Source organism: Hypanus sabinus, chromosome 1 (genome assembly GCF_030144855.1).
Source record: "Hypanus sabinus isolate sHypSab1 chromosome 1, sHypSab1.hap1, whole genome shotgun sequence".
In the NCBI taxonomy this organism is placed as follows: domain Eukaryota; kingdom Metazoa; phylum Chordata; class Chondrichthyes; order Myliobatiformes; family Dasyatidae; genus Hypanus; species Hypanus sabinus.
In genome coordinates this window covers 190,298,935-190,316,621 of record NC_082706.1, presented here as the reverse complement: position 1 = coordinate 190,316,621, position 17,687 = coordinate 190,298,935, and the positions used below count along the sequence as shown (strand labels likewise).

The window sequence follows — 17,687 nt, the reverse complement described above, 5'->3', positions numbered from 1 at the left end:
ATCAGTAATGGCTTCTATTCAAGTTACTTATTTGCTCATTGTTGTCATTGATTGTTTAATCACCTGGGACCAAAGTCAACGGACTGAAACTGATGTCAAACCCAGAGTAACTCCAGTACATGATCTTTAATCCAGACCTGGATAGGATAAAGGAAATCAATTTGTAATGACATAGAATATTTACAATGATGTTGAAGATGGAATTTTTAGAAATTATTTCAGCATGTTAATGTTCCACCATCAATATTGAGCAATACTCCAGTGATATTTGAGGAAGTGGAGGGATGTGTTAGTAAATTTTCTAATGACACCAAGGTTAGGGGTATTGTGGATAGTGTGGTAGGCTGTCAGAGGTTACAGCAGGACATCAATAGGATGCAAAACTGAGCTGAGAAGTGGCAGATGGAGTTCAACTCAGATAAGGGTGAGGTGGTTCATTTTAGTAGGTCAAATATGATGGCAGAATGTAGTATTAATGATAAGACTTGGTAGTGTGGAGGATCAGAGGCAGCTGCGCAGGTTGACTCTGGTTAAGAAGGCTTTACGGTTCATTGGCCTTCATCAACCAGGGGATTGAGTTCAAGAGCCAATAGGCACTGTTGCAGCTATATAGGACCCTGGTCATACCCCACTTGGAGTACTGTGCTCAATTCTGCTCACCTCACTACAGGAAAGATGTGGGAACAATAGAAAGGGTGCAGAGGAGATTTACAAGGATGTTGCCTGGATTGGGGAGCATGCCATATGAGAATAGGTTGAGTGAACTTGGACTTTTCTCCTCGGAATGACAGAAGCTGAGAGGTGACCTGATAGAGGTGTATAAGATGATGAGAGGCATTGATCGTGTGGATAGTCAGAGGCTTTTTCCCAGGGCTGAAATGGCTAGCAGAAGAGGGCACAGTTTTAAAGTGCTTGGACGTAGGTACAGAGGAGATGCGAGGGGTAAGTTTTTTACGCAGAGTTATGAGTGCGTGGAACAAGCTGTCGGCGATGGTGGTGGAGGAAGATACAGTTGAAGTCAGAAGTTTACATACACCTTAGCCAAATACATTTAAACTCAGTTTTTCACAATTCCTGACATTTAATCCTAGTAAACATTCCCTGTCTTAGGTCAGTTAGGATCACTACTTTATTTTAAGAATGTGAAATGTCAGAATAATAGTAGAGAATGATTTATTTCAGCTTTTATTTCTTTCATCACATTCCCAGTGGGTTAGAAGTTTACATACACTTAGGTTGAAGTCATTAAAACTCATTGTTTAACCACTCCACAGATTTCATATCAGCAAACTATAGTTTTGGCAAGACGTTGAGGACATCTACTTTGTGCATGACATGAGTAATTTTTCCAACAATTGTTTGCAGACAGACAATTTCACTTTTAATAAACAATATCACAATTCCAGTGGGTCAGAAGTTTACAAACAAAATCAAAAGAAATCAGCCAAAACCCCAGAAAAAAAATTGTGGACCTCCACAAGTCTGGTTCATCCTTGGGAGCAATTTCCAAACGCCTGAAGGTACCACGTTCATCTGTACAAACAACACTACGCAAGTATAAACACCATGGGACCACACAGCCATCATACCACTCAGGAAGGAGACGTATTCTGTCTCCTAGAGATGAACATACTTCGGCACAAAAAGTGCAAATCAATCCGAGAACAACAGCAAAGGACCTTGTGAAGATGCTGGAGGAAACAGGTAGACAAGTATCTATATTCACAGTAAAACGAGTCCTATATCGACATAACCTGAAAGTCTGCTCAGCAAGGAAGAAGCCGCTGCTCCAAAACTGCCATAAAAAAACCAGACTACAGTTTGCAAGTGCACATGGGGACAAAGATCTTACTTTTTGGAGAAATGTCCTCTGGTCTGATGAAACAAATATTGAACTGTTTGGCCATAATGACCATCATTATGTTTGGAGGAAAAAGGGTGAGGCTTGCAAGCCGAAGAACACCATCCCAACCGTGAAGCACGGGGGTGGCAGCATCATGTTGTGGGGGTGCTTTGCTGCAGGAGGGACTGGTGCACCTCACAAAATAGATAGCATCGTGAGGAAGGAAAATTATGTAGATATATTGAAGCAACATCTTAAGACATCAGCCAGGAAGTTAAAGCTCGGTTGCAAATGGGTCTTCCAAATGGACAAAAACCCCAAATATACCTCAAAAGCTGTGGCAAAATTGCTTAAGGACAACAAAGTCAAGGTATTGGAGTGGCCATCACAAAGCCCTAGAAAATTTGTGGGCAGAACTGAAAAAGCGTGTGGCCTACAGACCTGACTCAGTTACAGCAGTTCTGAGAAGCTTGTGGAAGGTTACCCAAAATGTTTGACCCAAGTTAAACAATTTAAAGGCAATGCTACCAAATACTAACAAAGTATATGTAAGCTTCTAACCCACTGGGAATGTGATGAAAGAAATAAAAGCTGAAATAAATCATTCTTTCTACTATTATTCTGACATTTCACATTCTTAAAATAAAGTAATGATCCTAACTGACCTAAGACAGGGAATGTTTTCTAGGATTAAATGTCAGGAATTGTGAAAAACTGAATTTACATATATTTGGCTAAGGTGTATGTAAACTTCTGACTTAAACTGTACAATAGGGTCTCCTGGATAGGTACATGGAGCTTAGAAAAGTAGAGGGCTTTGGCTAACCCTAGGTAATTTCTAAAGTAAGTACATGTTCGGCACAGCATTGTGGGCCGAAGGGCCTGTATTGCGCTGTACATTTTCTATTTTTCTATATTTGAGGTAATATTTGAAATTTTCTCCCTGTACTTTCCTCTTCCACAAAAGCAAAAGTGCAAGGCCTCTAGTTCTTTGATTTCCTAGAAATGTTAGGTGAATGAGAGTAAGTGTGTAGTGTTATAATTTCGGTCCTTGTTGATAGTTTTATTGCCTAATAGTTAGCATAATTAAATATTGAAAATTATATGGAGTTGCAGAATGGTGAGTAGCCCATGTGAATGTTACAGAACAGCTCACAGTTCAGTTATCTCTGGCAGTTGTTGAAGAACAGAATAATCTACAACTGAGTGATCTTTTTATGACACTAATTATCAGTTTTCATTAGTCCCATTATTACATCTAGAATTACTCTTGTTCTGTTTGATGTCAAACACATTGATCCTTTTTTTAGAGCATGTCATCACTGATGCAACATGTTTCCATCGGAGTCATATACAGATCTACTGTCATTTTAAAAACATTGATTAATTATCTTAATTTTAAAGTATTGTTTTGATTGTATTGTATGGCAGCAGCAGGTAAACAAGGTAACACAATTTAGGAATGCATAACACCGTGAAATATGAAGAAAATCAAACTTCTGCAAATCCTAATCCATGGTCTTAATAACCACTTTCCCACTGTATTCAAATTGAACACAAGTAATGCCAACAGGTTAAGGCAGAGTTAGCTGAAAGGAGGTACTGGGCTGTCTGGGACTTACAGTTGAGAAGAACAGTTCCCAGCTGCCCTGGGGGAACTAAACCCAAGCTTCTACTGACTTGCAAGAAGCAATGGAACAGCCAGCAAGCAATCTCCCATCCCCTGTCTTTGGCAAGTTTCTTAACACCTGGGAGAGAAACAGAGCAACCAACAACATTCAAAATCAGATTCTGTTTGCACTGTAGGAGCACAATCAAAGTATGTCAATAACTTGCCACATTTCTCCGTGAAGTGACACGGAATTTTCCACGATTGAAGTTTTCCCAGAATCACAATTGACAATTTCAGCTATTCAACTTTTAAGTCACCATCTTACTCCTGCACCTGGCATTTTATTCTTAATGTTGAGGTCTTATTATTCTTATGAAATACCATTGGATATCTTATTTATATAGGTATCCATAAATCAAGTAATGGTTATTGGATTAAATCCCGAAATATTTGAATGATTCTAGGCTGTTAACCCTGCAAGCTAAAGTAGGTTTAAATGCTGTCGTTGGCAATATGTTTCAGATGGTGTTTGCTTTATCTCTGAAGTGCAAAGCTTCAACTTCTGTGCAACTGTTGCTATGGTTTCTGTTCAGTTTAAAAAAAGGAGTCCATGGCATTTGTTCATCTTTCAGGCTGCAGTGAGCTGTTGCAGCTGGTTGCCCATTATCTCCTTGCAATGATACCACTCATTCATTCTTTTTTGCAATGTGAAGGACAAATCATGTTTTCATCATGCTGATGTTCATTGGGGTAAACTTCAAAGCCTATCTCTACAATATAATCCCCCAGCACGAGCAACTGAAAGGCATTGATCTTATTCACTTTGGTCACAGCTGTACAGCAGGGTTGATTCAAACAACTATCCCTTAAATTTATCCCTCAAATTTCAAATTAATTTGATTGTCTTTGGATCTCAGATAATCTTTTAGTCTGTTTCTGTAACCTGTGCAAGTTCACTTATTACTTGGCAGGCAGTTATTTTGTAGGGGAAAAAAAACACAGCTGAACATTGAAGTGAAGTTTCTCGTAAAAAGAAGTTCTTGAGTGTTATGTTATGTGTAAAGTTGTTAAATCTGGAGTTTTAAATTAGAAGTAATACTGCTGATAGGAAAACTAGTTAGGACTATCTTATGCTGTCTTTGCTCTGCCAGTTTAACTGGAATTGCAACACCTCTCTTATTTATTTATAGAAAGGTCACCAGCACAGCTAGGAACCTGAAAAAAATATTCATATCACTGTTTGAATGTTGAATTTTTACCATCTTCATCAAATGTAAAACTGTCCAAAAGGCAAAGCAACTGTTTTATGTATGATGTGATCTAAAAATAATCTCTAACGAGGGCATACTGAGATATATTATGTGTAGACCAACAAAGGCAACTGTATGTCATTAATAAAATGATTCTTGGTGAGTTACAGTATGAGTCTTAAGCTGATTTTATCAGGCCCTTCCTTCAGAGTCCAAAAGGCCATAAAAATAACTTGCTCATGGAATTAAAAAAACATTCTATACCAAGGACAGTCAATGAAGGTCAAATTGAGATATTCCGGTCTATGAGATTTGCATATGATAGTAGAGTAGTTTGTTTATTATGATGGACAACAATGCCTCTTGAAGATTCTATGTTGAGTTGCCAAAATCCGTTCACAGGATTGCTGCGTCACAGACACTGATAGTTTCCTCAGTTTAAGGCAGGTATTGATTTTCTCAAGGATTTTGTTATGGTTACTGCTGGCTGCACCATCATGGGAATTTGCACCTGCAGCAGGCAGATTGATGAGGATGAGAGAAAGTAGATTTAATCTTCATGCACTACCTGATGCTGCCCACCACCCCTACTGGGGCATAATCCACCAGAAGAAGCTTGCCAGAGTCCTTTGTCCTGGGCCTGTCTTCCAGTGTTTCAAGATGAAGCCTATTGAAGATCCTTCCTCTCCCAAAGGTGTGGTCTTTGGAGCTTCTGTTAGCATTTCTGTAGAGCTGGTTTTTTACAGGATGGGGTCGCTAGCCCCATGCCCAACCCTTCTCCTTTGGTAGCCAGGCCTGGGTTCTATGACAGAGTTCTACTTGCTGCAGACCCAGATTTAATAGCCAAGTCCTTCAGGATCGCATTAGAGCCAACTAACTGACTCAGTCAAGTGGTGAATATGGGGGTGGAGGGGTTTGAAACATTGGTTGCAATGTACAGTTCGGCTGCTGATTTGCATAGTTTATGGAATAGATCCACCACCGGTGCTGATGCAGAATAGGCTACCTAGTTTTATATTTTGCTGTGTTCACATTTACATTCTTAGGCTTGAATCTAAAATAGAATCATCCTCATGTCTAATTTCCTTTCTACAGTTTGTAAGTATATTTGTCTCTCTTTGTATTCTGTCCCGGCTGCACAATTTCTCCACATTTCAATGTTTAGTTCCTTTGACTTTGGCCACTTGTAAAATTCCCACTAATTCATTAGTGCTTCTTTTCATACTTTTTTTTGGAATCCAAGCAGCACTGACAAGGTCAATATCCCTTGTTTATACCTGATAGTCCTCAAGAAGTCGAGAATATTCATGAAATTTTATGACCATCCAGTAGGTTCATGGTCATCATTACAAAGACGTTTTCCCTTCTAAAATAGAAGGTTATTAACTATAAGTGGGTGTAATTGTAGTTAAACCATCCACTCTGTATTGTTGATCCACACCTCTGGATTGCTAATTTGGTAATAATCATTGAACGACCATCAAGAGGTGTCTGTTATGGTGCCTTATTCAGAAATTCATTTGGAAATATTTCACCTGCCTTCTTTATTCAAGGAACTGATCAGAAATGATTTTGTTATTTATTTATGAACATACAGTGCAGAGTAGACCCTTCCAGCCCTTGGAGCCACGCCGCCCAGCAATCCAACAACTTAATCTTAGCTTAACCATGGGACTATTTACAATGACCAATTAACCTACCAGCTGACAGGAAACAGGAGCACCTGGAGAAAACCCACGGGGTCACGGGGAGAACGTACAAACTCCTTACAGGCAACAGCAGGAATTGAACCCTGATTGCTGGTACTGTAAAGCGTTGTGCTAACCACTTCGGTACTGTGCCACCCCCTAGTGTTAAAAAAAGTTAATAAGTGTTGCCAGTATTTAAAGAGACAGATATTGTAAGATCGTATCATGTGAAGTGATCAAGTTTATTAACAGCCTTTAGAAAACTTCAGGGACCATCGCATGGTTGTTAAGTGGTGAGCCTAATACTCCATGGACTCGGATTAATGATTTAAGCATGAACTCACATCACACTGCAGCAACCAACAGATGTAGATGCTGGAACTAAAAGCTCATATCAGTAATATATCAAAAAGAGTAATCTTCCTTCCTAATGTCCTTTTAATAAAAGAAGCTTTCTTCTTTTGTCCTTATCCTCCAGATCTGCTCATTCTTTAAATTGGCACCCACAGCATCGTAGTTTAATTACCTTCAACTGATCTCTTTTCAGATTACGTTCAAGGGATTTTGTTCTTAAATAGGAAGTTATTTTTCACACTTCAGATTTTGTAATTGATCTGTTCATGTGGGAATTGCACTTAGTTTTTCAGAGAAATGGATGACGAATAATTTGCGTTACTGTGGAAGTTAAACAATAAGTAACACAATATTGTCCGCTCTTTTGCGAATCTAGTGCCTTTGGATGCCCCTATTCAGAGCTCAACATGAAGAAGGAGTCAATAATTCATGACAGATTAGGAGGAGAGAAACAGATGACTCTCATTCCTATTCCTTTTGTCCCAAGAACTAAACGTCTTGAGAGTAATGGTTCAAATGGGAAGCCAGAGGGAAGTGTTAATGACACAAGGTAAAACTGTTCGTTACTATATTTTAATGTAATTTTCTGTGCTCTGTGACTTGTTCCTTTAGCTACAGTGTATTCATAACATGTAAAGAATAGGTAGTTTTGTCAGAAGTTGTATAAGTCTTGTGTGGTAGGAAGTTTCTTGGTACTTGCCTACCAAAGCAGAATGTCATCCATTTGTTGTGGCTTTTTGGCTTAGATTGCTTTTGAAGAACCATCGGATCTAAACACATCAAAGTCATTGATACCTAAACAGAGCAAAGACTAAGTCATCTACAGCTGGTAACTCTCCTGCTGAGCACTCAGGGTGTTTCCACAGCATCTGAGTGAATTTTTTTTTAAAAACAGACATTTTCTCCTCTCTTTTCAGCTATTTCCTTTGTGACTCCCTGGTACACTCTTCCATTCCCATCAGCCACCATCTTAAAGCACCTTCCATTGCAACTGTGGGTGATACAACACTCTTCTTTTCATCTCTTCGATTCCCACTATACAGGGACTTCAAACAGCCTTTGCTGTGTTTCCAAACACACTTAGGAAGAGTATTTTCCCCTCAGCCATCAGATATCTGAACAGTTCATTAGTTCATGAACACCATCTCATCATTCCTCTTTTGCATTGCTTATTGTATATATTATTGTAGCTCATAGTGATTTATTGTGCTCAGCTGTTTCTTGATGCTATGTTGAGCCAATCTAATAGGATGATAACTGGATTTTATGACAGGAGCTCAAGACCTCAAGACAGATCATTCTTTTACAGTGCTGTGCAAGGGTCTTAGATATATATATATACAGAGAGAGAGAGAGAGAGAGAGAGAGAGGGTGCTTAAGGCTTCTGCACAATACTGTGTTCGTCAACATGGAGTGGAGAGTGAGTTTGTAAATCTGGCAGGAGCAAAGGATGTTGGGAACGGTGAGGATGGAATGCTGCAGGAGGGGTTTGGGACAGATGGCAGAGAAGGAATGCCGGGGTGGGATATGGTCCGAGTACAGACATACTCAGCCCTGAGACACCAGGCAAAGACATTAATTCCAAACAGTTGGCTTATTGATCATTACAAAATGTCTCTCTGGTGCTTCTCTCCTCCCTTCCCCACCTCCCTTCCATCCTCCCTTTTACCAACCATGATTCCCCTCTCCCTGTCCCCTTCCAATCCTCAGTCCACAGAAGAGACCCATATCATAATCAGGGTTATCATCATTCACATATGCCATGAAATTTGTTTTTTTGTGGCAGCTGTGCAGTGCACTACATAAAATTAGTAGGGCACTCTGCCAAAGTCTTCGGCCTCCTAGCCATATATATATGTGCCTAAGATCTTTGCACAGTACCATTGCAATTTTACATATATCTATATACAGTGCCTATGAGAAGTATACTACCCCTTGGAATTTTTCATGTTTTATTATTTTACAACATTGAATCACAGTGGATTTCATTTGGCTTTTTTGACATGGATTAACAGAAAAATACTCAAAGTGAAAACATATCTCAGCAAAATGATCTAATTAACTACAAATATAAAACACAAAATAATTGTTTCTATAAGAATTCACCCCCTTTAATATAACACACCAAATCATCACTGGTGCAGCCAATTAATTTTAGAATGCAGATCACCGATGGGCAGTCAAGGTGTTTCAATTGATGGTAGTAAAAATACACCTGTATCTGGAAGGTCTAACTGCTTGGGTCAGATTTACTGCTAGAAGCTTTTCAAGCTTTATTTCATATTCAAAGTATTGGTTTACATATCTGCTTCTTATGGGTCCCTGCACATCGAGGTGTTGAGGAGAGTGAACAGGTTGATCGTGCAAAAAAAACTGTTAAGAGTTCATCTGTGGATACAGACCTTGCACTTAGCAAATCAGAAGCTGAGCGGTTGGCAGGGCTAAGAATTATGGCAATACTTGTAGGTTAATTGGCATAAGGGGTGACACCTTTACAGATTACATGAAACTGTTAGATTTAAGGGAGAAAGGGATAAAACAAGAAGGGAAGGAATTATATTGACTCGACATAGAATTATGCATATGCTTAATTATTCTTTATATCTTGTCCAAAAATGTCACTCTGGGATGTTAGGTTTTGTCATCAAGATGAAACAGTTGAACACATTCTTTTACAACATGAAGCATATGTTTGAAAGCGAGCAAGTGTAGGCTGCACTACTATCTTTAGGGGTGGATAGTTTTCTTTTGACAGACAGACAGACATACTTTTTTGATCCCAAGGGAAATTGGGTTTCGTTACAGTCGCGCCAACCAAGAATAGTGTAGAAATATAGCAATATAAAACCATAAATAATTAAATTATAATAAGTAAATTATTCCAAGTGGAGATAAGTCCAGGACCAGCCTATTGGCTCAGGGTGTCTGACACTCTGAAGGAGGAGTTGTAAAATTTGATGGCCACGGGCAGGAATGACTTCCTATGATGCTCAGTGTTGCATCTCGGTGGAATGAGTCTCTGGCTGAACGTACTCCTGTGCCTAACCAGTACATTATGGAGTGGATGGGAGTCATTGTTCAAGATGGCATGCAACTTGGACAGCATCCTCTTTTCAGACACCACCGTCAGAGAATCCAGTTCCACCCCCAGGACATCACTGGCCTTACGAATGAGTTTGTTGATTCTGTTGGTGTCTGCTACCCTCAGCCTGCTGCCCCAGCACACAACAGCAAACATGATAGCACTGGCCACCACAGACTCGTCGAACATCCTCAGCATCGTCTGGCAGATGTTAAAGGACCTCAGTCTCCTCAGGAAGTTTTAAAAACTTTACTAAGTTATGGAAGTGACTTTAATTTATTTCACAATATTGCCTTTGTTTATTTACAATCTATGGGGATTTTTGGGCTAACTTAGAAACATAGAAAACTTACAGCACAATACAGGCCCTTCGGCCCACAAAATTGTGCCAAGCATGTCCCTACCTTAGAAATTATTAGGCTTACCTATGGCCCTCTATTTTACTAAGCTCCATGTACCTATCTAAAAGCCTCTTAAAAGACCCTATCGTATCCACCTCCACCATCGTTGCCAGCAGCCCATTCCACGCACTCACCACTCTTACCAAGAGTTACCCCTGACATTTCCTCTATATCTACTCCCCAGCACCTTAAACCTGTGTCCTCTTGAAGTAACTATTTCAGCCCTGGGAAAAAACCTCTGACTATCCATAAGATCAATGCCTCTCATCATCTTGTACACCTCTATCAGGTCACCTCTCATCCTCCTTCACTCCAAGAAGAAAAAGGCCGAGTTCACTCAACCTATTCTCATAAGGCATGCTCCCCAATCCAGGCAACATCCTTGTAAATCTCCTCTGCACCCTTTCTATGGCTTCCATATCCTTCCTGTAGTGAGGTGACCAGAACTGAGCACAGTACTCCAAGTGGGGTCTGACCAGGGTCCTATATAGCTGCAGCATTACCTCTCGGCTCCTAAATTCAATTCCATGATTGATAAAAGGCCAATACACCGTACGCCTTCTTAACCACAGAGTCAACCTGTGCAGCTGCTTTGAGCGTCCTTTGGACTCGGACCCCCAAGATCCCTCTGATACTCCACACTGCCAAGAGTCTTACCATTAATACTATATTCTGCCATCAGTTTAGTTTTCGTTTGGTAAAAACTAATAGGGGTTTAATTTTCCAACTCTACAATACACTTTTAAGTTGGACTGCCAACTGCCATTAAAAGACAGAAGAAGAAGGTCCAACTGCTGGTGAGTCAGTATCCGGGCAAAAACTAAACAACGAAGACAAAAGAACACTCCAAGCAACTCCGCTAAAAGGCTATTAAAAAGCACGAGTCAGGAGATAGATACAAGAAAATTTCCAAGTAACTGAATATCCCTTAGAACACAGTTAAATCAATCATCAAGAAATGGAAATGTGCTCTAAATCTGTCTAAAGCAGGCCGTCCTCAAAAACTGTGTGACCGTGCAAGAAGAAGACTAGTGAGGGAGGCCACCTAGAGACCTATGATAACTCTGGAGGAGTTACAAGCTTCAGTGGCTGAGATGGAAGTGACTGCACTTCCAACAACTGTTGCCTGGTGGTTCACCAGTTGCATCTTTATGGAACAGTGGCACATGAAATCTCTACTGGAGTTTGCCAGATGACATGTGGGGACTCTGAAGCTAGGTGGAAGAAAATTCTTGGGTCTGATGAAGCCAAAATTGTGCTTTTTGGCCATCAGGCCAAATGCTATGATTGGCATAAGCCAAACACCGCACATCATCAGAAACACACCATCCCTACCGTGAAGCATAGCGATGGCTGCAACATGCTGTGGGGATGCTTCACTGCAGCAGGCTCTAGGAGGCTTGTGAAGGTGGAGGGTAAAATGAATGCAGCAAAATGCAGGGAAATCCTGGAGGAAAGCCTGATGCAGTCTGCAAGAGAACTACAACTTGGGAGATTTGTCTTTCAGCAAGACAATGATCCCAAGCATAAAGCTAAAGCTACAGAGGAATGGCTTAAAAACAACAAAGCTAATGTCCTGGAATGGACAAGTCAGCGTCCAGACCTGAATCCAATTGAGAATTTGTGGCTGGATTTGAAATGCAATCTGACAGAGTTTGAGCAGTTTTGTAAAGAAGAATGGGGAAAAATTGCAGTGTCTGGATGTGCAAAGCTGCTAGAGACCCATCCACACAGACTCAAGGCTGTAATTGCTGCCAAAGGTGCATCTACTAAATACTGACTTGAAGGGGGTAAGTAATTATGCAATCAGTTATTTTGTGTTTAATAATTGTAATAAATGTAGACCAATTTGTAGAAATGTGTTTTCACTTTAACACAAATGAGTCGTTTCTGTTGATCAGTGTCAAAAAATCCAAATTAAGAAACAACACCTTGTATTCCATCTGGTAGCCTCCAACATGATGGCATTAACATCAATTTCTCAAACTTCTGGTAATGCCCCCCTCACCATTCCCCATCCCCTTTTCCCTCCCTCAGCTTATCTCCTTGCCCACCTATTGCTTCCCTCTGGTGCTCTCCCCCACCTTTCTTTTCTTCCATGGCCTTCTGTCCTCTCCTATCAGACTCCCCCTTCTCCAGCCCTGTATCTTTTTCACCATAAAACTTCCCAGCTCTTTACTTCATCCCTCCCCCTCCAGGTTTCATCTATTACCTTGTGTTTTTCTCTCACCCCTTTCCCACCTTTTACATCTACTCCTCACCATTTTCCTCCAGTCTCTTGACCTGAATTGTCAACTGTACTCTTTTCCATAGATGCTGCCTGGCCTGTTAAGTTCCTCCAGCATTTTGTATGTGTTGCTTGGATTTCCAACATCTGCAGATTTTCTCTTGTTTCAAATTAAATCCACTGTGTTTCAATGTTGTACAACAATAAAACGCAAAAACTTCCTAGGGAGTGAATACTTTTTATAGGCATTGCATATGTGCCCAATGTCCTTGGAATTAAAGACGATTTTTAAACAACTTGTATTTAGCACTTCTGTGTAGTCTTGAACCATCATTGAGAATGTGGATGTCTTTGGAGCCTATATAAATGTCCAATGTTGGCACCAGGCTTGAAATACAAAAAATTCCATTCTCCAATGAAATCAATGCTCACCTTCTTACAGATGTGGTCAGTCAAATGGTTGAAATTGGTGTTTCAAGAGCTTGTTATTACATAGATTTTGTTGGAAAGCTTGTTGAATCTTTCTTGTTTCATATGTTACAGAAAATGTCCTACTCCCGGTTGCAATGGTTCTGGCCACATAACTGGAAAATACACGGCACACCACCGACTCTCAGGTTGCCCTCTAGCTGAACAGAACCAGCTCAAGGTCAAAATAGAAACACAGGATGATGAGGGGCCCACTGACAATAAATCAGTATTATCATTCATTCAACGCAAAAGGACCAAACAACAGAACAGGTAATAAAGCATACTAGTCATTTAATAAGAAGCAAGGTTTTATTGACAGAAAATTCAAAGTGTGTAACCTGATGACAAGAAAACGCATTGGTGAATGAGAGAGGAGTTAATCTGGAAAACAACAGTCTTTCCACACTTAGTTAAACTCAAGAAAATATTACTGAATATTTCAAAGAGCATTATTGAGAACAATTAGGCTTCACAATGCTGTACCCCTGTATGGATTAACCTTTGATACAGATGGGGACATCAATATATAGTTTCTGAAATAGATTTTTAATTTGCTGATGGGATGCAATTGCTGCAATTTGGAATACAGTGAGTTTCAATTAATTGGGCCATCGGTTAATCGGGGAGCTGCTTATTTGGGACAAATCTTAAAGAACAAAAACGAATTGAGAAAATAGCAGGGATTCCCTTGGTTTATTTGGGACACTATGCCACGAAATTTGGGCAGAAAACTGCTTCCAAACAGTTTGTAAATAACACTATTCTTTGCATTTCTGGTCAGATGCTAACTGCATTTCATTGGCCTTGTATCTGTACTCGGCACAACGACAATAAAGCTGAATCTAATCTAATCTAACTAGTGTCAGATGCATGCACCTTTGTGGCCATTGGAGACTACACAATGCTGGGAGTGAAGAGTTTTTTAAATAGCGTCAGCTGCGTGTGTCTGTGTTCAAAAAGTTGAGATTTTTGTCACTGATAGTTGGTGAGAACTAAGCAATAAGACAACTCAGAACTATTTTGCTCACTGCAGTTTCAAGCATTCAGGTCTGGAGATGCCCGGAACAGCTGGTAATGAAAAATAAACTATTTCACTACTACACAAGTTAGGAACTACGAAGAATCTGAAGGTATCGACAATCAGATGAGTGTTATAATAAAAATGAATATTTGGAGCAAGCAATCATCAATAGCATTGTATGCAGGCAATCCATTTTCTGCACTGATTTTGTTCATTTACAACACAGGAGCCCACCAAGGCAGTGTTCTAAGCCCCCTCCTTTACTCTTTGTACACCAATGACTGTGTCACCACCCACAGCTCCAATCAGCTACTTAAATTTGCTAATGATACTACATTGATTGGTCTTTTTTCAAATAATAACAAGGCAGCCTACAGAGAAGTCATCACTGTGACACAGTGGTGTCAAGAAAACAATCTCTCCCTCAATGTCACAAAAACAAAGGAGCTGGTTGTGGACTACAGGAGAAACGGAGGCAGCCTCTCCCCTATTGACATCAATGGATCTGGGGTTGAGAGGGTGAACAGGCTTTCCCTGGGAAACACATCACCGAGGATTTCACTTGGTCTGTACATGCCGGCTGTTTGGTGCAAAAAGTACAACAGCTTCTCTTTCATCTCAGACGGTTGAAGAAGTTCCCAACTCGTAAGAACTTTCTACGGAGGCACAACTAAGAGCATACTGACTGGCTGTATCACTGCCCAGTATGGGAACTGTACTTCCCTCAATCGCAGTACTCTGCAGAGAGTGGTGCAGACAGCCCAGCGCATCCGCGGATGTGAACTTCCCACTATTCAAGACTTCCACAGCGACAGGTACAGAAAAAGGACCTGAAGTTTCATTGGGGACCTGAGTCACCCCAACCTCAAACTGTTCCAGCTGCTTCCATCTGGGAAATGGTACCACAGCATTAAAGCCAGGACCAACAGGCTCTGGGATAGCTTCTTCCACCAGGCCATCACCAGGTGGCTGTAGATTGTTCATATTCTGAATGGAGGATGGTGACCAGTGGTGTCTCCGCAGAGATCTGTTTACGACCCCTCCTCTTTGTGACCTGGATGAGGAAGTAGAAGAGTGGGCTAGTAAGTTTGCTGATGACACGAAAGTTGGGAATGTTGTGGATAATCTGTAGGGCTGTCAGAGGTTAAAGCATGACATTGATAGGACGCAGAACTGGGCTGAGAAGTGGCAAATGGAGTTCAACCCAGATAAGTGTAAAGTGGTTCATTTTGGTAGGTCAAATTTGAAGACAGAATATAATATTACTGGTAAGTCTATTGGCAGTGTGGAGGATCAGCAAGATCCTGGGGTCCATGTCCATAGGACACTCAAAGCTGTTACGCAGGTTGACGGTGTTGTTAAGAAGGCATATGGTGTGCTGGCCTTCATCAACTGCAGGATTGAGTTCAAAAGCCATGAGATGATGTTACAGCTATATAAGACCTTAGTTAGACCCTACTTGGAGCACTGTGTTCCGTTCTGATCACCTCATTACAGGAAGGATGTGGATGCTATAGAGCACAGAGATTTTACAAGCTTGTTGCCTGGATTGGGGAGCATGCCTTATGAGAATAGGTTCAGTGAACTTGGCCTTTCCTCCTTGGAGTGAAGGAGGATGAAAGGTGACCTGACAGAGGTGTATAAGATGAGGAGAGGCATTGATCGTGTGGATAGCCAGAGGCTTTTTCCCAGAGCTGAAATGGCTAACATGAGGGTCATGGTTTTAAGGTGCTTGGAAGTAGGTACAGAGGGAAGGCAGAGTTGGGATTTTCACACAGAGAGTGAAATGACCAGCCGGCAAGGGTGATAGAAGTGGATGCACTGTGCTCTTTTAAGAGTTTCTTAGGTACATGGTTTAGAAAAATAGAGGGCTATGTGGTAGGGAAATTCTTGGCAGCTTCTAAAGTAGGTTACATGGTCAGCACAACATTGTGGGCCGAAGGGCCTGTAATGTGCTGTAGATTTCTTTGTTTCTGTGTTTCAATTCAATTCAATTTACGTTCAATCAAAAGAATGTGGCGGTATTGAATTAATACAGTTTTATAGTCTTGTGGTGACCCACTTCCCAGCGCACTCGAACCAGCTCACAAAGCAGCGCGCGCCAGCATTGAGGCCGGTCCCAAAGAGGGCGCCAAGTCTGCTTCACCAGCAAGGGGAAAAGCCCGCGCGCGGGCCGGGACTGTGAATACGTGCCCCCTACAGCATTCCCGCCCGGGGAGGGCGGGATCAGGAAGGCTTTAAAGCGAGGCTGCGAAGTTTGAATAAACCTCTTTTGCAACTGCAGCTCACCGACTCCGTGTCGTTATTTCAGCGCAGCGTGTAGCACACCGCTACAGTACTGTAGTAATATTGATAGTGTTCTAATTCATTCTGTATTTTATTTAAATACAAAATTTGTCACTCAGTTAAGTGTAGTTTGTCTTTTCTATGCCATTTTAATTTCTTCCATGAGACTTCAGCTAATTGGGGCAGTCACATAAGTGGGCCAAAATGTACTGATCCCAACGTGTCCCAACTCTATTTATCTCCTGACAAAGGGTCTCATTCCAAAATGTCAGCTCTTTATTTCTCTCCATAGGTGCTGCCTGTACTGCTGAGTTCCTCAGTGTGTGTTCTGGAATAGTTGTTAGCTTATTTTTCCAGCAATTTTAAAATAATTGGAAGTTTAAAAGAATGAAAATCACAATGTTATACATTCTAATTCCATTTATAATTAAGGGTGTTTAGAACATGTGGAACTACCTGATAAATGTCAAAAGACATATTGATGAATGACCCAAGCTCATATGGGAAATAAAATGTCTTTCTGAATTAATTTACATTGAATCTCAGGAAAAATCTCTGTAAACCAAAGTCACTTTTGTTTCTAATACAGGAGAGCATGTCATATTTGTATAGAAATGATCATTCCTTGTTGGTTTAATTTCCACAAAGATCCGGCCCATGCATTTCATCACTCCACACTTACTACAGAAATATGTTTTTGTAAAAGTTTAGAGCAGCTAATCCTTACCTTTTATAGGTTTATTTAGAAAAATGCATTTTAGCTTTTCTCTTCCACTGACGGCTGCATTATCCAGTTCTATTTTATATACAGTGGATTCCAGTTAATTGAGCCACCTGTTAATCAGAGCAGCTGCTTATTTGGGTCAATTCTTAAAGAATAAAAATACCAATGGAGGAAATGGGCAGGATTCCCTACGTTTATTTGACACACTATGCTGCTTAATTGGGACGGACTGTTACTGAATAGTTTCGAATTAGCGTCAGTCACATGCACTTTCGTGGCCTATTTTCACTGGTCTAAGTGCTCCCTTAAAAGATGTTCCCGTCAAGTTATCAGCAGTTTTCAGTCCATCGTTGCTGGAGACGTTAATACAGCTTTGCTGTCTAAAGTCTCAGCGAAGTTCTGTCGACACATCCAGGTGAGCAGACAGGGAGATAGCATACTCGACCACTGCTACCCTCTCTTCCGCGATGCTTACAAAGTGCTTCTCTGTCCGCAGTTTGGGAAGTTGGATCATTCCTCCTTCTTTCATCTGCCCGTGTACAGGCAGAAGCTGAAATAAGAGGCGGCCATAGTTAAAGCAATCCACTTCCACTGTTGGTCTGACCAATCGGTCTCCATGCTATAAGACTGCTTTGATGATGTCAGCTGGAATGTCTTTAATGTTGAGGATTGAAGATCAGTACCAAGGCATATGATTTAGTGGCCATTATAGAAACCTGATTGTAAGG

General features: G+C 40.8%; 1 protein-coding gene across 11 annotated transcripts in view; it reads left to right on the top strand.

The window, feature by feature from the left end:
• The window catches only part of LOC132401655 (lethal(3)malignant brain tumor-like protein 4), a 380,142-nt gene that overhangs the window by 243,848 nt on the left and 118,607 nt on the right, over positions 1-17,687 (top strand). For 9 of the 11 annotated variants that reach the window (XM_059983710.1, XM_059983695.1, XM_059983702.1 and 6 more), the window contains 2 exons: positions 7,124-7,297; positions 13,001-13,198. In XM_059983710.1, coding sequence (XP_059839693.1) covers positions 7,124-7,297; positions 13,001-13,198 — 372 coding nt within the window. The remainder of the gene's footprint in view (positions 1-7,123; positions 7,298-13,000; positions 13,199-17,687) is intronic. The other 2 variants (XM_059983770.1, XM_059983719.1) reach the window with 1 other exon arrangement.